The sequence below is a fragment of the Apostichopus japonicus genome, chromosome 5, assembly GCF_037975245.1.
Source record: "Apostichopus japonicus isolate 1M-3 chromosome 5, ASM3797524v1, whole genome shotgun sequence".
Lineage (NCBI taxonomy): Eukaryota > Metazoa > Echinodermata > Holothuroidea > Aspidochirotida > Stichopodidae > Apostichopus > Apostichopus japonicus.
In genome coordinates this window covers 20,593,110-20,616,137 of record NC_092565.1, presented here as the reverse complement: position 1 = coordinate 20,616,137, position 23,028 = coordinate 20,593,110, and the positions used below count along the sequence as shown (strand labels likewise).

General features: G+C 36.5%; 2 protein-coding genes across 2 annotated transcripts; both read left to right on the top strand.

Moving 5' to 3' along the window:
- The first annotated feature begins 217 nt into the window (after positions 1–217).
- On the top strand, positions 218–10,338 carry LOC139967991 (uncharacterized). The gene is made up of 2 exons (XM_071972255.1): positions 218–446; positions 8,204–10,338. The coding sequence occupies exon 2, from the start codon at positions 8,205–8,207 to the stop codon at positions 9,105–9,107; it is 903 nt and encodes a 300-aa protein (XP_071828356.1). The 5' UTR covers positions 218–446; position 8,204; the 3' UTR covers positions 9,108–10,338.
- A 4,366-nt stretch (positions 10,339–14,704) lies between these two features.
- On the top strand, positions 14,705–21,027 carry LOC139968201 (uncharacterized). The gene is made up of 2 exons (XM_071972593.1): positions 14,705–15,062; positions 19,079–21,027. Exon 2 carries the CDS (start codon positions 19,112–19,114, stop codon positions 20,150–20,152), a length of 1,041 nt encoding a protein of 346 aa, XP_071828694.1. The 5' UTR covers positions 14,705–15,062; positions 19,079–19,111; the 3' UTR covers positions 20,153–21,027.
- The last annotated feature ends 2,001 nt before the right edge of the window (positions 21,028–23,028 follow it).

The following is a 23,028-nucleotide window of genomic DNA, read 5'->3' as shown; positions in this document are numbered from 1 at the left end:
CCATGACCGGGTTCAAGTATACGGATATATGCACGAAGACGAGTACTGCGGGTAATTCTAAGCGTGTGCAGTTGTACTTTGTAAAGACCTGTCAAATAACAGTCAGTAGTTACCCTATCTCTGTTTATCTTTGAATTCATTTTGTTCACTCATGTGAATCCATTTACAGACCTTTTAGGCGTAACCTTGTCACACTTTTGTAAGCATTTTTGTTTTTATTATAACTAAGGTCAAATGAAGCAGAGTCCCTGCATTAAACGTGGTATAGTTATACTTTTACAGTTATGCATTGCTGATGGAATACAACAACTGTGCCCGATTGTTTTGGTTTATAAAGTACTGGTCTATATACGCTCAGTAACGCTTATGTCTGTATATTAAATATCATATCGCTGGGATTACCTAGAACGACGATTTTGTAACCTATCAAGGAAAGCAATTAACAGGTAAGTGTTAAAATGGTGCTAGTATGTGATATGTAGTCTTATCTGTATGGTGAATATGTATAGGCTATACATAATGATGATATTCGTTCGAGCAGTACATTCGTCATTACAAAACAAATACATTTAGCTCATCATAGTAACCGTAGCTATATATATATATATATATGTATATATATATGTATATATATATATATATATATATACATATTTATATATATATATATATATATATATATATATATATATATATATGTATGTATATATGTGTGTGTGTGTTTGTATACCGTAAGACTAACATATAGTACATTGCAACCACAAGCATAGAGACCTCGCATAGCTTAAATAACCTGTCGATCTATGATTATTGTGGTTCTGTTATTAAGTACTATGCTATAACAACATATTCCTATACCGTTATCGTTATGACGCCAAGAATCACGTTTTGCTGTATAGGCAGCACATACATAACATAATTGAGTTTATTTATTCGCTGTCTACACAATCGTTCTGTGTTTACGTCACTGGCGATGAGTCAACACCTTCCTTAGTTATCAAAAGACAACTTTAGATACCATTGAGACGCCGCCTAGTTAACACTAAAGGGGTTGGTGAAATGTGCAGATATATATATATGGGCGTATCCAGGAAAGGGATGCCCTCGCCTGTCTACTATCTTTATTGGGGGAGGGGCGAACTAAAAACTAGATGCAAACATCTTTTTCTCTACAAGATTCATAGTGGAACAAGTTAGCACTTTTTTTTGTAACCTTCCTCCCTTGTTTCCTGTAAATTCTTATTTGGTTGGATAGAGTATGTTGTGTTTGGAACCAAATATCTAACATGCACTTTCATATAGGATGATTCATAGATGAGCAACATGCTAATCCTAATGAAGTAATTATTATTATTTTTATATTTTGGAATAACCCGTGTTTAATTACTAATTGCCGACTTTTTTGGACATTTCTCGCCGTTCTGTCTGTTCTTCAACATGAGTACGATGTTTGTCCTTATGTGGAAAATGACAAGATAAGCGTTCATTGTGCCACAAATGTGGTTCTAACAATTTCGACTGTAAAAAAAAAAAGTAAGATAAGATATAGACTATGTGGTACCGGTACAAAAACAAAATAATTCCATCAAGTTTGAGCCAGGAACGAAGAATTTATACATAAAGTTCAAAGGTTTGCTAATCAATGAAACCCTATCAAAAAAACACTTGAGGAGGTGACATCCTATTATCATTCTTTATATATCTGTTTGTGTTTGTATGTGAGAGTGTTTGGTTATATATATATATATATATATATATATATATATATATATATATATATATATATATATATATATATATATAATTATGTTATATTATATATTATATTATACATATCGATACAATTATGGTACCCCTTCAGAATACCAACTGAACCCTCATATCAAAGCAGAAGTGGAAAGGTAACCTCCCCCCCCCACCTTAGCACAAACCCTCTTTCCTTTCCCTGCTTTCAACCGAACTCCACCCCTCCCCCTGCACACATTTTAGCACATATATACCATATTTCCCTTACCTTGTACCGTCTTCTAGTCTTTTTTTGTCTACATATATATATATATATATATATATATATATATATATATATATATATATATATATATATATATATATATATATATATATATATATATATATAGTGCTCTTCTAAATTCTTTACTTTTACATGCTTCCACGTCACCAACATCATAAGAGGAAAAGATTTGTCTATACTTACTACTTAACACACAATATACAATTACGTTTTAATACCAGTCATTCCCTCATTACCCTACGCCTACCACCCCCACCCTACCTCCTCAACCACCTTCCAGTCCCCGTTGCCACCACCGAGAATGTTCCCTGGTTTTGTGATAATCTGCATATAGCCTTCACGAAAATTATGCAATCAGAATTTGAAGGAGAATAACAGCTCTGCAACAACCTCCTTATAATGTACATGAAGTAACATATAATAAGAAAAGGCCTGTTCGGAATAGCATTTGAGGACTATTATTACAGAAATGAAATCCCATCATTTTCCTCTCTCCCTCTCCACCTCTCTCTCTCTTTCTCGATATCTTGCATCTCAATAGCCTTGTTAATATTTCAAGAGGATAAACGCTGCACCCCACTGACTGTCTCTGTTTCTTCATCTTAATCATTAGCTCTGCAGGAAGGACATTCGGAAATACATAGCACTTGAGCTTTATTCAAAATTTTAAAGAGAGCACTTATTCGTATCCGTCAATAAGTAACTTTCCTAGTTATCTACAACAATTCAGGAAGTGTGAAGGCATTAGTCTTGGCTGTTTCTTTTAAGAGCATTATCATAGTGACATCTCACATGAGTACATGCGATAAATAGATTAAACCAAACGTTCCTCGCCTTCTACTTCTCCACTCCATCCATCCCTCCCCACCCACCTCCCCTCCCCTCCCCATGCACTCACTCACACAGGTAAAAGAGAGGAAAGTTGAGTCCCCCCCCAAAAAAAAATGAAAAATGAATCTCATATATTAATTCTTGTTTCTGTTTCTCACACCCACTCACCACAACCCCCGACCAACTTACTCCACATTCCTCCTACCGAAATGTTCAATGTAACTGTATGGATCAAGTGACTTATTCTTCTATAGTGATAGGGGCGAGCCGAGGGAGTGGGGGGGTATCTGTCTATTAATCTATATAGCACTCTGTCTGTCTGTCTGTCTGTCTGTCTATCTCACAACCTTCGTGACTTGTATTGGTTTCGTTTGTTTATGACTCATATACGCCTCTCTGTATATATGATTGTCTATCTATTTGTTTGTGCACCGAACTTTATGTCTGTCAGTATGATAAATATGCAAGTCTGTCTGTCTGTCTTTCTGTCTCATGTCTGTGTTCAGTTTAACTATTAACTTTTTTACTCTTACTATTTTCAATCAATTTGATATCCACTCCCTTTAAAGTTGTGTAAAATTAATTCGAAACTTGCGTGCGAGAAGTAGGTAAAGGTTATTTTGAGAAATCATATCCCTGGATAGACAACTTTAGAAGCTAGACTAAATCGAACGACTGAACGAACGAACGGCAACATCTGGCGACAACGTGTGAGGACCAACCTACTTAAACTTCGACAAGGCTTTCAAAGATTGAGGATCGTTTTATGAAATTAAGGGATATCAGCTCAAAATATCCCGGAATACGATGCCAAGGAGACATTATTCATAAATCTTAACGAGTGAATCAATCCATCATGGTTTGCTATATCATATGAGAAAGTGTAAAAATAGAGAACACACCATAGACTTAAACAAAATACATCTGTTTACAAAAACACTGCAAAGAAACGACATGCTTTCAAACTGTTTATTCAGATTAGGCTTAACTTTGCCACTGAAACGAAAAAAGTGGTTAACTTCAATGTGTGGAACACTAAAACAAAAGTATTCGGTTTAGCTGTTAATAACTCGCGTGTTATATGGAGCAGTCAAATGAATTTAACGCCAAAGATCGTGCTCAGTTATAGATGGAAGGCTATCCAGTGGGGCTTAACAATCGCAAATAAAGTAAACAGGGGGCGCTGTTATTTTGGTCTCATCTAAGTCTACGAAACTTGACAAGCCATTTGCTAACCTTTAGCGTGCTGAAAGAATGCAGCCTTAGCGCCCAGACTCTCGCTCTAATCAGACCTAATATACCACAAGCTTCTCAGTTTTAAATTAAAATTGACAGATTTCAACAAGAAACCCCTCAAAAATAACGTCATGGTTATTAAAATATTAGGCTTTACTTGCATAACTTGGTAATTTTTAGAGAATGTGTCACTTTCGAATATGCATATGACAAGAAAACTGTTATTTGCGTTTGAGAAAAAAAACGAAAAGGAAGTAAAAATTCCATTCCATTCTAAGAGATTGACGTACGTACTTTAGAACTAGAAATAGAAGTATGAATTTAAATTACCATTATTTGACTCTCTAGCCTATTTTTCAATATAGATTTCACTTATATAAAGTTTAGAGGCCCTATATAGAGCATTTTGATCTTTCTCAGAGGCTAACAGGCCCGCCTCCGAATTATACATGCACGTGCTCTTGTTTTTGCAGTAGATAAATATATTTTTTCTTAGTTTTTCATTTTTAATATATATAATTTATTATACCTTTACGAAGGCTTCATCAAATATATCTGTAATACTGCATGATGTTGTGGAAATTTCTGTTGTTATTCTGTTATTATACACACAGCAAAATAGACTGTTCTTCTCCTGCTCGTTGTCCCTAAATTACCTGGCAACAAGGGCGTAGGAACCGAGGGGCTGGGGGGCGCCAGCCCCCCAGTGAAAAATGTGGAGGGGCGGAAGTATCATTCCGCCCCCCCGCTCCGCAAGTCAGAAAACCCCTTTTTCATTTCCAAATGAGAAAAAAAATCTCATTTGGAGCACCAAATTGCATCTAAGGCCAGGTGAAAATACAAAATTAAGTTTACAAAATGGAGTGGGTGTTGAAGTGTGCTATATTGCACCAAATTGCATCTGAGGCCACCTGGAAATGCAAAAAATTCCAAAGGGGAGGGGGAGACCCCCTCCCCTTAGACCCCTCCCCCAGGCCGGCCATCAGTCTTCAGCCCCCCCACTCAAAAGTACCTTCCTACGCCACTGCCTGGCAATATTTGGTAAAATGGTATTAACAGGCCTTGCTGTTGATTTCTTCCTTTTGTCTGTTCCTCTCTTTTAAAAAAACAAGAATGATTGACGGAGGCAACGAATCGGTAAGATATAAATATTCATGCTTTCGGCTACGACAGATTTTGGCCTTTTGCAGCTGTCAAAAGAGACTTGGTATGTTTAGATCTGACTACATTGTAGACCAAGCGTATCGAGCTAGGATGTATATGTAACACAGATTTCATTAACATTAATACTTTTTTTATCACGTACAAGCAATAAATTACTCAAAATCGGTGACGAAATTTCATCAATCTTACATCGGAAAAAGATATAAATAAAAATAAAACCCCGAGCCTTACGTTTAAACATTCATTAAACTGATGACATAAGTGTGATGTGAAAGTGCCAGGAGAAACACTGATATTGCGGGCAAAAACCCAAATTTAAAGATTGTTTAAGATGGGAGTTTAATGGAGGCAAATATATAATACGATGTTTGACAGTGAGGAAACCTTTCGCCGAGAGACCGAGACCCAATCACAAATTAATCATTTTCTTGCGTTCCCTTCATCCGGCACGAATATTAATACACTCATTTTTTATTTATTTAATTCATTCATTGAGCAGAAGCAATTAATAATAATAAGCAGTTATATGTACGACGCGTAAGCGACCACAAATGTGGGAGAAACCCGCAAGGGCTTATGGATTACAACTTACACGTTGGGTTGCTTCCAATTCATAATTTAACTCAAATTTGGAATCTTTTCAAAGTTAGAAAGTTTCAGATGGGAAAACCGTAGATTGCTCTTGGATGAAAAACCCATCTATAACTATGACCAGACCGGGTATCGAACCCGGAACCTCCCGATCCCAAACCTAATTGCTTCAGATGCCACCGTATTTATCCACGATCGGCCACAGCACCGGTTCAATTCACAATTGAGTCAATATATGTAAGCTTATACATAAACAAAATATAAAAAAAATATAGGTTATCGGTGCTGGATATTCATGACGTGGACATAACTTTGAAACTTGATATCGCTGTTGGATATTATTGTTTAAGACAAAAACATTGAGAGACATGCTCTCATACCTCAAGCTAAGCTTATTTTCCGTTGCTATCGTAATAACGTACACGAAATTTCTTTCTTGACAAAGTGCGTCATAATAGGTACCGCGACATAATTGATACCTCGATAATATTTGGAGAAAAAAAGAGTATATTATAGCATTTCAAAAGACTTACAGAAAGCAGAAGGATGTCGTGCTATTGTTAAAGATCTAGTAAAGGTAAAAGACTTTCCCTTACAATTTCAGACCATTCATGAAACTATTCTGATCTCGCGCTTCACACTCTTAACAGGACATCTCAACTCTAAAATTGAACGGAACGTTGGTACATTGGTATAAGAGAGTAACTTCATTATTTTAATGAATTAAAATTACGTGCATCCTCAAAGAGGCCTTGATGATGTTATAATGAGCATGGGTAATCGCGATGTTGTTCTGGAGTACAGCAAGCTGTTCATAATGGTGAAGGAGGGCTAAACCTATATACAACATTAATTTGATATGTTGTTAACCTACAACATTAATTTGATATGTTGTTAACCTACAACATTATTTTTGAGATGTAGTTAACCTACAATATTAATTTGATATGTTGTTAACCTACACATTGATTTGATAGGCTGTTAACCTACAACATTAAATGTTGATATGTTGTTAACCTACAACATTAATGTTGATATGTTGTTAACCTACAACATTAAATGTTGATATGTTGTTAACCTACAACATTAATGTTGATATGTTGTTAACCTACAACATTGATTTTGATATGTTGTTAATGTTGTAAATCTAAAATATTAATTTTGATATGTTGTTAACCTACAACATTAATTTGATATGTTGTTAACCTACAACATTATTTTTGAGATGTAGTTAACCTACAATATTAATTTGATATGTTGTTAACCTAGACATTGATTTGATAGGCTGTTAACCTACAACATTAAATGTTGATATGTTGTTAACCTACAACATTAAATGTTGATATGTTGTTAACCTACAACACTAAATGTTGATATGTTGTTAACCTACAACATTGATTTCGATATGTTGTTAACCTACAACATTGATTTCGATATGTTGTTAACCTACAACATTGATTTCGATATGTTGTTAATGTTGTTAACCTACAACATTAATGTTGATATGTTGTTTACCTACAACATTGATTTTGATATGTTGTTAATGTTGTTAACCTACAACATTAATGTTGATATGTTGTTAACCTACAACATTGATTTTGATATGTTGTTAATGTTGTTAACCTAAAATATTAATTTTGATATGTTGTTAACCTACAACATTAATTTGATATGTTGTTAACCTACAACATTAATTTTGAGATGTAGTTAACCTACAATATTAATTTGATATGTTGTTAACCTACACATTGATTTGATAGGCTGTTAACCTACAACATTAAATGTTGATATGTTGTTAACCTACAACATTAAATGTTGATATGTTGTTAACCTACAACATTAAATGTTGATATGTTGTTAACCTACAACATTAAATGTTGATATGTTGTTAACCTACAACATTAAATGTTGATATGTTGTTAACCTACAACATTAAATGTTGTTATGTTGTTAACCTACAACATTAAATGTTGATATGTTGTTAACCTACAACATTAAATGCTAATATGTTGTTAACCTACAACATTCATTTTGATATGTTTTTAATAGTTTAAGATTATTGCCATCGATACAGATTGTATTTCTATACTCTTTTTATTTCTTTGGTTTTTAAGGAAAGAACCTTTAAATTTTCAAGGCTCATCTATTAAAATGGCTGAACAACCTAGTTTAGCACACCGATAATCTGGTCAGTTTCTAAAATGCAACAAAATACTCAAAAAGGTGATAAAATGGTGTTGAATGTTATCCAACGGGGTTTCGTTTTATTATAAGTGATTCCTGAATTAATCACCCTTTGGCAATTTCTCATTAAATATATGTTTTCTATTTTTTTTCTCGTGTCTCTAGGATGATTCCTAGACCATCCATTCGAGTGGAAGGTGTCAATGATGACCGTCAGCACGACTTTGATGAAGGCCTTGTCGAACGGAATGGGCGTCCTATCGATACGTTACCACCAGCCGATTACCCACGTGATAAATATTCACCTGTCCAAGACGGATTACACAGGGCCGTACAGCCTTCGACTGTTTTTAGGGAATTTTATCCATCATATCCACCGAACGTTTATTCGCCATATCCTGCATACGCCACGTACAGACCCTCTGTGCCACCCATCAGAGGTCCAGCCTATGATCCTTATAACTATTGGCCCTCCGGCTATGGACAATCCGGCTATGGACTAAACCAACAAGTATACTACATCCCTCCAGGGACCAGCTTTGAATTGATTTCTCAAGAACCCCACCAAGCGAAACCAACAGCATTGGAACGATTCGAAGTGGAGTCCATAACCGGTAGGGGTGAACCGCACCATGTTAGGAACGTATCAACCGGTGAGCGCTTTGTGGTCGAACCGTCAATACCCCAGCACCTTCCGGTGACTTATGAACAAGATCCTTTGTATCGATATCCGGGTCCCGTTGCCGATAGATTTCTACCTGGGCCTCGAAGAGTAACACAAGTGGTCCCCCGTAGCGACCCCGTTTTTCGACATGCCATAAGGAGGGTGCCGGCGGGATCAACCTCATCCTATACCGATGGATCGACTCATACCAGATCTGGTCCACATTTCATGAACGGTGTCGATTATTTGGACGTATCCACTCGATCTAGAATTTTGAATTGGTTGGATTCTTCTCAGAACCGGCCTATACGACTGAGGCAGGTGACTGGACCGGGGCGACCAAACCGACCGATTTCCAGAGAACCAGTACGATACCGTGTCCATCGTTCGCTAGGACCACAGTAGAACCATAGAAGAGATTAAAAGAAAGTGTTGAGAAATTAATATGGAGATATATGATGATGATTATTATTATTAGTGTTATTATTATGATTATTATTATTTTTATTATTATTATTATTATTATACTTCATATCAAACTATGTTTTGTACTATTACACAATTTACTTGATTAGACCTTTGAACATCAAAACAGTGCATTTCTTTACTTTTGCACCCGGTACGAAAATATGCGAATTCTATTTAGGTTTAACAATCTGTAGAATGCAGGCCATTCACCAGCGGGGAAAACTTGTTTTTTTTTGGGGGGGGTGGTGATAATAGGTTAGAATGTCCTTCAGAGGAGGGTCTAAGGGGAGGGGTATCCCCTTCTCTTTGAGAATTTTGGGTAATCTGGAGGGTAGATGCAACCGATACAAAACTTTTGAAATACTGTTGGAGCATATACATAGTACATTTTATATATTTATCTTCTGTTTGCACTATGATTTTTTTGCCAATTTGATTTTGCCAATGGGAGGGGGTAATCCCCATCCCCACCCCAGGATTTGTGTGGGGTTATAGTTGATTCGTAGCGATAATCAATTTTTACAAACATTATTCATATTAGTATACTAAAAATACGACATATTACTAACTAATACTTTATTGAATCCAAGTGCACGTTTGTGTTGAAGTTATAAAGTCAAGTATATATGAAATTATGAAAGATATAAAAAAAAAATTATTGTACAACGTCCATTCATATTTGTCAAACATGAGCGAATCTGATTGGTCCGTTGCCGTCAGCTGACCGTGCATTAACCTATCGATAATGCACGGTAAACTCACCGGCGGATCAATATAAATTGCAAGAAAGAAAAGATCTCGGCAAGCTTAATCCCAATCGGCCCGGACAATTGCCTAAAATAATTCAAAGCAAACGAATCACAGAACTCCAGTGAATCGAATCAGATCAAGTATGGTATGACAACTATACACCCAATTGACAAAATGAGGACCAGAATTTCCGTAAAGCCAACTTTCACCCTGAAGTGTATACTTACCATAGGGTGCTAGCAACAATGATAACCTCATTTAGCAATGCTGGTATTAATGTTAATCTATTAATATCATGGCGTTAAGCAGCCATCGAAACAAACCCAAAAAAAAAAGGCATAGCGCAGGTAATAGTATCAGAAGTTACTGGTGGCTTGGAATAAACAACAGAGGCAATTGCTCAAATGTCCTAAAACTATCTCTTTTTCTCTTTCTCTTCATTTCTCTTTTTCTTTTTCTTAGTCTATTTCCCACATTTTCCCTTCAAGGTTTTTTCCAGCGTTGCTCATATTTTAAAAGATCAATATGTTAACCAAGAAAAATCCCTGTCGTATAGAAACGTGACTATACTTATACTGAAAAATAGTCAAGCGTTTATGAATTTGAAAATTTGTCAAGAATCGAGTCAAATAACTGTGCTATCGATGAGTTGCCTCGTTTGGAATCTGAAGGATGCTGGAGATCGGACTGTATCTAAATGCAAATACAGAAGAAGAAGATAAGAAGAGAAGAAGAAAGAAGGAGAAGGAGGAGGAGCATGAGGAGCAAGAGTAGGAGGAGAAGAAGACTATTGTTCCCCGAAGCGACATAAGACTGACCAAAAATAATGGAAATTAGGTTTTATGTTAAGATTTCTTCTTGTGGTAAGGATTACAACTGTCAGTGAACTTCTTGAAAATGATTTGAGGTTTGACGAAGCATCGACAGAAATTACACGATCCGTAAAAGGAAGTGTCCTTGCACCAAAATAGGCAATCAATGCAAGAGATGGCAACCAAGTGACAAACATGTTTGACATGGTAGCGATAAAAATCATTTTATTTTGTGTCCATGCACGTGTCATGACGACAGATATATCTCCAGTTTATATATATTCATATTTGTAGCACGAGTTTTAGCAACGTTATTCTCCTCAGCTCTTGTGGTTAATGGAAAAAAAAATAAAAAAAATAAGAGGACAAAAGAAATTTTTCAAATATTTTTTGGGGATTATTTTCCTGTCTGATAATTAGATCGCCACGGAATCTCAAATTGCTGATTAAAACGTCCTTGAATAGAGCAAAGACGGTTTTGGTTCGGACAGGATTCGAACCAGGAACCTCCAGGCCTTAGTACAGACCCCTGTGATCTATCAAATACAGCTCTTCAGCTCTTAGTTGATGACGATCCATATATTTCTCTACTGCAAAGCCAGACAGAAGGTACAGTATACCTTGCACACCATGTAAACAGGGTACACACTCTCCAGTTTGAGGTGAAAAGAAGGGATGAAAAGCTTACTTTGTAGAGGGGAGGGGTTGGAACTTGTTGGAATCCTATTCTAGCCAAACATTTCGCTGCTCTTTTCAATATTTTTTTAAATTTGTTTTATATGTTACTCAAGTCAATTTTTCGGTTGTTCATTTGATTTAAACCATACTATAAAAGGGGATTATTTACAATAGAATGGAATTATAGCTCAAACATAGGTCTTAGCATACTCACGTCATCCTCTGATTCACTCAGCCCTTCAGCCTTTCGCAAACTAACCGGTGTCGCGCACGTGGTTTCTGAAGTCCACCCGACTAATGTATTTAAGGGCATGGATCCTTATAAAAGTGCCAAATGCGGAACCTGCAGGATTTTATAACGGAGGCGGTCAATTGGTCAGTGCATTCTGAGACATATTTAGACTATAGCTTAAAGCAGCATTTGGCGTCATTTTCTATGATTTTTCTCAACTTCACTGACTCCACTATGCCATAACGACATACATAACTAGCTGATCTATTTAAATCTTACTTCAAATGGTGGCATAAAAGTCGAAAAATTTGCAACTTTCAACTTTGTTTTCTCCAAGATATTTTCCGTTGGGATCCCAATAAACCTCGCCCATAATATGAATATTTAAACACTACGAACGTCATTGACCAATACGTAATACAACACCATGCCTGATTTGTGTACAGTCTATATATGGCAGTTGTACCAGGGAGTTCCATACATCTCCCTGGTTGTACCAACGCAAAGTCTTGAAGCTATTTTGAGCAACGGCTCATAACTTAACCTGCATCTCTGATTGGTTGAATTCAAACTAGTGGGTTTGGGGGAACTGTATGCGATTAATTTTAAATGTGGAATTTGTCGTGGACACTTTTCTCATTATCTGCAAATATCCTTAATTACTCGCCAATTAACGTTGTTGACAGGGAAAAACTTGGCTAATATCTTAGTTTGCTGTTTTGTGATTGATATATGTAAAAAAAACTCGATGGACATGTCAAAAATGTAGAAAGCGGCGACCTAACGCAAAATGCTGTTTTAAGGTTTTAAGTTGACCTAAACGCAAGGTTGTGCTTACAATTACTTTGTTTGAATTTATGTGTGAGGTTGAAAGAATGTATAAAACCTAACACCCCGGGATCCGCATTTCATTGCGTCCTGGGCTTAGAGGAGTGCTCTCATGATTTTTCCCCGACTGAATATAAAATATCCCCGGATGAATGGTCTTCGCCGAATCATCCATGGCAATGGCAATAGCTACCCACTCCCCCCCCCCCCCCCACATAGTCTCGTGCACACCACTAAAACTAACCCTCATCCCCCGTCTGAATATGAGAAATGCAGTTTTATTGATGTTTCATATTCTTGTTTATAACATGAATGAACCCATAGCGATATAATTTAGCTTCACCAAATCAGATGCTGCAATTTTACTGACGATATAAAGTAACAAAGAAAAGCAAGATGAGTCAGATCCGTCGAGTCAACAGACTTTCAAGGACGAATAAAGTATTCAACTGTCTGAGAGATAAAACATGAAATTGATGAAAAAAATTTGCCCATGGGGAGTCTAAATTTTAATATTGACAGAGCGTTTGAAATGATAAAAATTTACATGTGACATTTTTTTTTGTCTGATACTCTGGCAAGATTGAAACTATGGATTGGGTTTTACTCACTTCAATAAAAGGTTGTGTGTTGACGACTTTTGAGATTTATTTTCAGTCAGCGTCCCCTTACTGAAGTTCTTACGTAATCTGATTAGGGAAATTCTCTCATTTAATCCTACAAAGATTTCGATGGATAACAATAGAAAAATGCTATGTTCAATGCAGCCTACATTAGTATACTGCTACCACACACTGAATTCCTTCTTTTATTTATTTATGATTTTTGGGGTGGGGCTGATCTTTGCAAATTATTCTTAGGTCAAGAAATAATTGAGAAGTTTTTATGACGGGAGGTACTTTCATCTCTATCTTTCCTCAACCACTGCCTCTCCTCAACCACCCCCTCCCCCCCCCGCTCCACCTCGTCCCTTGCTCCTCCCCCTTTTGGTTGTGCATCCCTATGGAATTACTAAATTTAGTAACTTTCTTAGTACGAACTCATACAGACCCCCCCCCCACCCTCCTCTACAGACAACAGAACCCCATGGACAAGCATCTTCATGTCCCCCTCCTGTCCTAATCATCTTTTGGAAGGATAACTCATAAAAAAATAAACCACCGACACACCCGTCGGCTCACCAAGGCCCCCACCCCCTCCCTCCAATCACCTTCGACCCGACAAAACAGGTCAGCACAATAAAACATGACAAAAATCAGCGTCTATTTTGAGAGGCATAAAACATTGACAAAATAAAATGAAAAAATAAAATAAAACTGTTAGCAAACTGCTTATCCACTAAAGAGCCTGTGTAGGAGAATACTTTTTAAGAAAAAGTCACCCAGGAAAGAACCTGGGCACGAAAACCAAACTACCAAACGACTGATCCGCTCTCAACCCCAGTCCCCTTGCATCGGGACTGTGACTGTGTGATCATCGTCAGGTGTGCATCACCATTCCCGAAGGGAACAGATACTACACATGATCTTAGCCAAAAAGGCCGAGAAGCGTGTGTAGGAGAATGTGTCAAAGTAAGTTGGCCTGACGTTTCGATCTTCTTCAAAGGCTAAAAAGGCTTTTAGCCTTTGAAGAAGATCCTGCTAGGATCGAAACGTCAGGCCAACTTACTTTTACACAAAATAATATTACATGTACAATTCGTCACGTACTGTGAGGGCCTGAGATTGGCAGCAGGTCGGTACCGGAGTCCACATTGGTGTGTGTGTATGTATGCCATGCGTGTTTGTGTTGTGTATGTGTGCGTGTATATGTGCGTGTGGGTGTTGTGTATGTGTGCTTGTGTACATTTCGGTTCAGCTTCGTTCCTGTATGACTTGACTATAAAATCATTTGTTTACCTGTCTTGACTTTTCATGTACCTGAATTCAACTCTTTGATCGTATTTCTATGAGCATACTTAATGGTGAACAAGCTTACGTGTTATGGATCGATAATCCCTGAAAAGAAATCAATCAATATTCCTTATTGAATCTCAATCAGAGATAGATCTATACACTGTTAGGGGTACAAGTAGAGAGGTAGACCAAAATGAATTGATTTTAGAAGAGGGGTGTAGGGAAAGGCTACAATGAGGAACAATATACAATGTCCTTTACATGGTCCAAAAAAAGAACGCCGATTGGCTTACAGGCTGTTGGATTCTATTGTATATTAGTTAGCGACAAGTAGTTGTAAACAGGATAGGCAATTGGACCCTCCTTGTAACCTACTGTTGTATAAGCCGGATTATTTAGCTGTCTAGCAGTGGCTTGCTGCTGTAAAAGAAATTCATAGCATTAACTGAGAATCCATGAACCCATCAGACTCGTCTCTGCCAATAATTGTTATTTTAATTATTACTTTAATTATTAATTATTGCTCAAAATACATTGTTTCACAACAGGTTTTGAGAGGAACAGTAAGGGAGAATAACAGAATATACAAATATTTGCAAAAGTTGAAATTCAAAGTTTTAAATACTACTATCAATTGGGACAATATATATATGGAGTTTGATTACCGGAGATATAAAAAAGGCATCATATATGAAAGGTAAGTTTTAATTGCACTTTTTACGTATACCAGGCCCGGCTATAGGTTTTAATGATCACTGATGTATTAAAAATAATAAGACAGTCTGGATGTTTTTAGAATATCGATAAATCGACCAGGATGGATGAAGAAGCATGGAACTGGAAACGTGTAACTCGAACAAGGCAAAAACATCGTACCAAACTCATTGCAGTTTATTGTATAACTCTCAAAAACCATAGATAACACTGTGATATTACAACAGTCCTATTTAGTATCTTTGACATAGAACATTTACTTTTTTCACTGACTGAAAATAACAATTTTATTTTCATATATTACTCATCACTGAGTTAACAATAAGTATTATGATCAACAAATAATTAATATTATCTACTTTTGTGAATAAAAATCAAGACCGTTTGGTTATAGTCATTATATGGTAATATATTGGTACCATCAATACGAAATAGCCTACTATATATGGCCGGAAGTACAATAAGGGTAAAAGTAAAACACAAAGATTGTCGATTCTAAAGCTTTCTTCATCAAAACATATTATTAGTTCATGTAAATTTGCACATTCGCTTGCTACACATATGTCGTATTAATATTTATTTTTTCGTTCAACCATAGGCCCATCTATTTGGAAACTGTGGTATTTAATGCGGGTTGCAAGTAACATGATGAAAAGCAAATAGTAAAATTTATGACCACGTCTGCGTAGAATGTCATGCTGCTTCCACGAATGTTGTGCGTAAAACAATTTCATGTGTTTGTAAACGTGATTGAACGTAATGAGCAGGGAACAGCAAATGACATGATTTGCGTTCGCGCAACATCCCACGCCCTTAATGTGCTGCCATCTATATATGTTGGGTACCATATGGTTTAATGACAATAAAAACAAAGAGCGAAATTTAAATTTTATATGACACATAACTGTATAGTGATATCATTCACAGCAATGTAATGTATGTGAGGGGAATGGTGGGACTGGTTGGCGAGCAGGTGAAAATTCCGTGTCCCCTTAGCTTATATATATATATACATTCTCTTTCGAAGAAAGAGCAAAAAAAAGGACTTCACTGTTCCTTGACCATCAAAAAGAGCTATCATTTCCTCTCTCTCGAACGATCTTATCCCTCCCCCCAGACAACCGGCCCCACACAGGCGCGTAGCCAAGGGGGGGGGGGCGAAGGGGGCAGATAGTTTGCAATGCCGAATCTACAGTTTCGCCCCCCCCCCCCTGGCAAATTCCTGGCTACGCGCCTGGCCCACAGCACCCCCTTTCCGCTCTCTCCTCCCCACTAAAGAATTTCCTTCTCTCGTCACTTCTACCCCTCCCTTCCCCCTCCTTTATGACCTTCCTTTGTCACGCCACCGTCTCAGCAGCAAGTCTCAGCGCATAGATACGTTGCAGTAAAAATGTTATGTCAGAAACATACGTATATAAGAGGGACCTACTTTTATATCTATGATCGACATACTCGCGGCAGATTGTTATGTTTGTAATTCTCGTCAGCAATAAAGACAAGGAATTATTATTATGTATTGAGAGACATGGAAAAATCAGACATAGGACCAAGAATATTGTCGCTAAGATGAAACATAAAACTCTAAGATGATAAGAAGAGTGAAGAGAGATGGTGTGAATTGCACACTACAAGTTTTTTTTTCTCAACACTCTCTGTATGATAACCCACATGAAGTATCATGTAAAAATTGTAAACATACACGCTTGAGAAGCTAATTACTCAATTTTATCTTTTTGGCAATATTTGCAAAGAGAGTGGGTTTCAATTTTCGGAGTTCGCCTCTGCATGCTTCATTAGCAGCTTGTTTCGTTCTCTCTGTTAAATACGTTAAACTTCGATGTCTGGGCTGAAAATCAGTCATGCAATAGACTTCCTTAACTAGGATGTTGAATCTCCACGGCAGCTGTGAGAACATTTCATATAAAGGAAGGGAGGGGAAAATGAAATATGATAAAATTGAGGTTACTAACCTACAGAATAAAAATAGGGCCTGAAAAATGTCATGATTGGCTGGCACGATTTCCTTTTATGGTATGATATTGTTATACTTCTTCATTCACTGCTTACAAGAGTAAAGATTGATTAGAAAATGAGTGGAGTTGTTTCATCACATACATAATCATATATACATATTATAGAGATATGTATAAAAAAATTAAAGTAATATTCATAAATGGTATATAGTTATTGATGAGAAACATACTACATATAGTTCATAAACTTTACCTCAAATTTCAATTTCTGGGGGCGAGATCATAACATTTTACCTAGCTTACGAATCCTTTTATATCTGTCTTTGAAAGTTTCATTTAAGCACAAGCTTGAAAGCGCGTAGTAACAATTCGGCTAGAAGACGAACAGACCCTCTCCCCCTCCCACGGTCCTCATCTACCGTAGCTTACCAGAATTCATTACCACGTCACTAATAAGACATACAATACCCCCCCCCCCCTTCCACACACACACACACCACATCCCACTACTGTATCGGTAATTCGTTAAACTAACATCCTATTTCCTTAACAAAGTGTTACGGTAAAACCAACATAACTATAGAGGCCACAGTATAGAGGCTATGATTGGGAACGTTCTAAAAGAAATGCCCTACATTTCTCATACTATATAGCCGTAACATTTAACTCTGCTGATCACATAATCGCACATCTGCAGCGTTAAGCAACATATTCGTTCCACATTTTATTAAAATATGTATCCTAATATAAAGTTCAAATTGTTTAGTAGTATGGAGAGTAAGTACACTGAAAAGAAAGTTTGAATTTTTTTTTAAACTCTTTCTTCGCTTTTCACTTCATTTCCCTCAAACAGTTGAATTTACACACAAAAAAAGCAAACCGATTCAATATCATTACTCTCTTTAATAATTCCATATTGTTAAGGTTAAAATTCACCGCAAACTGTCGATATTTTCTGTGGTATTTGAACCGTGTCCACAAAAAGTTCCCCCTTTTTCCATTTCAATGACAAGTCACCCTCTTCAACCCTCTTGATTATACCCTGCCTACGCCCGTGACATTTCCGACCAATTATAACACGTTTCAAAAATTAATGGATTTGCCACGTGGTAGGTGTAATTGTTTGTTATATTATGTATATATAAGAAAACATCAATTCGTGAAATCCCGGCCACGGCTTAATTGGTTTGTCTGGTTTACAGTGATCCATCATTTAATAGAGATCAGCTGATCTATATGTCAACTGATCCAGGCCTACTTTGTTTAGATAAAAAAGACCTGGATATTGGTATTGTAACAATTCCGTAACATCATCAAACGTATTATAGAAATAAGGAAAATGTTAATTATTTTCAAATAAAATCACGACACTATATATTATTTTTAATAACTTAATATTGAACAATGAATCAAATTTAATAGAAACTCAAAACTTGGGGGAGTTTTCCCATCACGTAATGCAATAAACTTGAATTTTGATGAATCCTAAATTTGTTGTTAGTCAACTTCGTATTATTTGGCTGCTTGCAATCATTCCCAGTATCAAACTATATGAGTGGCCTTCTGACGACAACATCCATAATAAAATCCCTTAACAGGATATTTTTTAAGCCTTAATTGCAATGCACGAGTGATTTAAAAAAGATGCACATGTCGGTAATCTTTGATGTTCGGAATCCTTATCTTCTGAAGATGGTTTAAGGTCGCTACTACCATCAATAAGACAATTGGGTCGATCGTCATCAGTCAGTTATCGGGGTAATAAATATATATGAGTCGTAAATTCAGCTAGGCTATATATTAAAGCGTAATAAAAGTCATGGAGAAAAATTGCAAGTTTCAGCTCCTGCGTTAATTGATTAATTAGTCCCTTCATAAACCTCTTTGATCAGTACGATTAAGAAATATTGATAGACTAATCACGATATGTCTATATCGGGATATCTTTACTACGGGTCTGACAGTTGATTTTGATCAACCAATTTATCTCTTTTTCAATTGTGTCTTTTCTCATCCCCTATTAAAGATTTGTCTGAGCCTAATTTGACGCATTATTGCCATGTTAATCAAGATGGACGATCTATATGAATCGGGTGGAAGAAAAAAGCTGCTGAATGAAGTACATTCCATGGTTTGTCTACCTTCAATCGAAAACGTCGACGGTAAGCCCCTTTCTCTGAGCTCATCTTGGAATGGGTGGGGCTGTCATCACCCTAAGAGACCCTTCAGTGCCTTCCCGAATGGATTTCATAAGAATAAATCTAAGAAACCTTTTGGATTGCCTTTAAACTTATCATCATCTACTACTGATCAAAGTACAATACAAAAACCTAATAGCTACTCCACCACGGAGCGAAGAATCACGAGAAGACGGCTGACGCGATCCGTTTCCATACCTAACGGGTTCATCATGTGCAATGATGGTGAACTGGAGAATGAAAGAAAAACATCAGAGCCCTTAAGCCCCTTGGAAAAGTCTTCCAAAGCAAAATTTATGATTGGCGATATGGAGGAGGGGACTCAGAATGAAAAGCTGCATCAGAATTCTACCGTGACGGCTGGAATGATTCTAAAAGTGCAACCTGGCAAGTATGCTGAGGACATAAACAATCAAGGCTATCATTTCTCTCGAAAAACCGAGAATGATCGATCGATCCTTTACCCGGAGGCGACAAGAGGTTACACGTCGTTTCATAGGATGAGCCTCTCAATGCGTAACAGCGATGATACCAATGAGCCGTCGACGTTGTCGTTATTAAGACCAAATAGGCTGAGTTGCCCCGAGTCGTTTGGAAACGGACTCGATGAACGAACTTTTACGAATAACGACGACTTGATACCGAAGATGAGACGATGGAAGCTATCGGAAGTGTGTCCTTCGACAGACATTGTACTTCCTCGGGCTTCTACAGCGATTAAATCTTTGTCCGACCTAAAGGATGGACTACCACGTGACGATATTGTCCCGTCTGAAGATGTTCTGACAAACAGAATCGAGAGCTGGCTAGATGGAGTTGAGAAGCCGACAGAGAAAGACGGAGAAGAAGAAGAAGAATTGGAGGAGGACTCGGTATCTGAAGTATCTCTCATTAGGCTATAAACTAAAGACAGAAAATAGGTATGACATACGCCTGCAGCAATCTCGGTTTACATACAAATAATCAGAAGGACTGAACATCTAACGCTACGTGTCGTATTCGTTTACCCAATTATCAGACACTAAAGTTAAAATGTTGTTTGATATTGGAGATCATAAGTTTGACAAATCGTGACATGATGACGCAATGGGGGTTTAAAGAGCTACTGTCAGCTACCAAATAAAAGCATCTATTTCGAGGCGGGAGATAAGGTAGTTAAATCCGAACAGAAAACGGTCAACTGTGCAAGTACCAAGCTCTATTCACACCAGAGAAGCAAAACTTGAATCTAAAATTATGTCCTTTAAATTTTGTGTCTTTCAAATTGTAAAAAAAGAGCTAATTGACTATCCCAAGAGAAAGTATGCTTTGGGTTTAGAAGATGACAGAAACTTTCTGAAATTGGGCAACACGAGATCTTTGTTTATAGCTGGTACAACAGGTTGGGCTAGAGTGCATCTCAACATTATAAAGAAAATCCGTATACTCCAATAGGAAATATTAGTAGACAGAAACAGATAACAAATATATATATATATATATATAGATATATATATATATGTAATTGAAAATGTAATGAGTTGGAAAATCCAGAACAGTGAAAAAACTTTCACCGGGATTCGAACCCGGGCCTCCCGCCCCATCACGCGGTCACCCCAACCACCAGGCCATGGACGCCGACCGTATATATATATAGTTATATATAGATTTTTTGCATGTTGTTCTTGTTGGTATTGCAAAAGTTTACGGCGTATTGTCCAACAACTCCATTAGGAATGATGTCATGACAGTGTAACAGATAGAATGATTATATATATATATAAATATCTATATATATATATATATATATATATATATATATATATATATATATATATATATATATATATATATTTATATATATATATATATATATATATATATATATATATATATATATATATATATATATATATATATGGCTCCTTAAGTTAATTGAAGATTATTGCAGAATGGAACTGACATCGCATACATTTTATTATAATAAAAAACAGACATTATTAATGCATGGAGCATCGCACTCTTTACCTAAGCGAACTTTTTGCTTAAGTGAACTTTTTGCCCAAGTGAACATTTTCCTTTAGTGAATTTTTTGCCTAAGTGCAAATATAGGAAAAAAAGATATCCTTTTTCATATGTTTTGCGTATTTACTATTATTATCATTAGTTATTTATAAATCCTTGAACAAAGAGTAGTAGAGCTTCTTCTCTATATATTTGTACAAGAAATTGAAAACAAAAATGGTTTTGTGGTCACCGAATCTTCAATCTGACAGAATAACAGATCGATTGATAAATTTCTCCGTCGTTATTTTCATGTATTTGAAAGTTCTCCCGCAAAAATAATATCATTCTTGTTCTGTTTCTTTAATTATTGACAATGTTTATTTACCCGAAATTATACATATAAACAAACACAAATTATAATTATGTCGTAAATCGTTGTTTTTGTTTGTATGAACTTCATCTTTTCTGTACATGTTACCGATGGTAGGCAAATACTTGACATTCAGAACAAGACTGCACACTTTTCTCCAGCAGTGAAGGGTCACATACCTTGAAAGTGCTTGATGTACAAAGCTAAGATGAAGCGGTCCGAACTGTTATTTTAATTAATTAAAACCAACATTTGTCAGGAATGCACATACAATTAAAAACAAAAAAAAACAATTTGAGCTCATAACTTACCCCTCCGAAAATACGAATTCTCGCAGGCCCTGAGTTTGAACAATACGTTAGTATTTGAACTGATATTCACACATTTTCGGCAAATTTCTGTCAACCAAATCTGCGCTAAAGAGTTAACCATGCTCGGAAAACGAAAAATCGGTGGAAATCACGGAGTCTGCAGCAATTGCGTTACAGAATAATGCTTCACAAGCCACGTTTTTCCAGGGATATAATTTTATTGTGTCATTTTTGGCATTTTGACATTTTTGGCGTTGTGTCAAACTCAGCTTCGATCAAGTAACAGTGACTGTAAGTCCTAATCTCTCGCCCTTCAACCGGGACCCCTGAAATCCTAGCTACGGTGGTATTGAAAGTAAGTTATGGTTTAGGAATGATCAACATTACTACAACTCAATTGATTGTCTTTTGCTGTAAAGTACACTGCCTAAACGGAATAACATTCATGAAAAGAAGTGTAATTTACTCTCTACTGACGAATTCAAAGACATACCAACACTCAAGAGATCTTTCACCCCTCAGTGCTTTTAGTTCCAACGGCTTTGTGACGTATGTTTGACGTTCACGTAATTTAACAAATATTTGTAAATACTTATATACAGTCTTGTTCTTAAAATTGTCTCAACGACATTCGACGTTCTCCAAAAGAATCCGTAAAGTAGGTCATTGCAAACATATATGAATTATTCAATTTCTTTACTGTCTAAACTAACACTTGAAGGCTAAGTATAATAAACTGTATCAATAATTATATAATATCAATCTCGAAATTACATTAAAAATTTGCCAAATTGATCACAACAAACTGTGATATTTTCAATGCAATTTGGTGAAATATATGGAACATTTTGTGAAAGAAATTATAGTACAAGTAAAATAATAAAGCCAACACCCATCCGGGTCCCACCCGAAACGAATTCAACTTAAATTAAACTCATTTATTTTTTCAACGAAAGAATTTTTTTAAATAACGAAAGTTGAAGAAGTACTTTTAATAACCCAAAATTAGGCACTTCTAAGCTACGATCCTAGCGTGGGCCGTGCTTAGGTTCCGCCCCCCCCCCCCACACACTCACACTACAGGATAGGCTCAGTCAAGTTCTACTGAGGC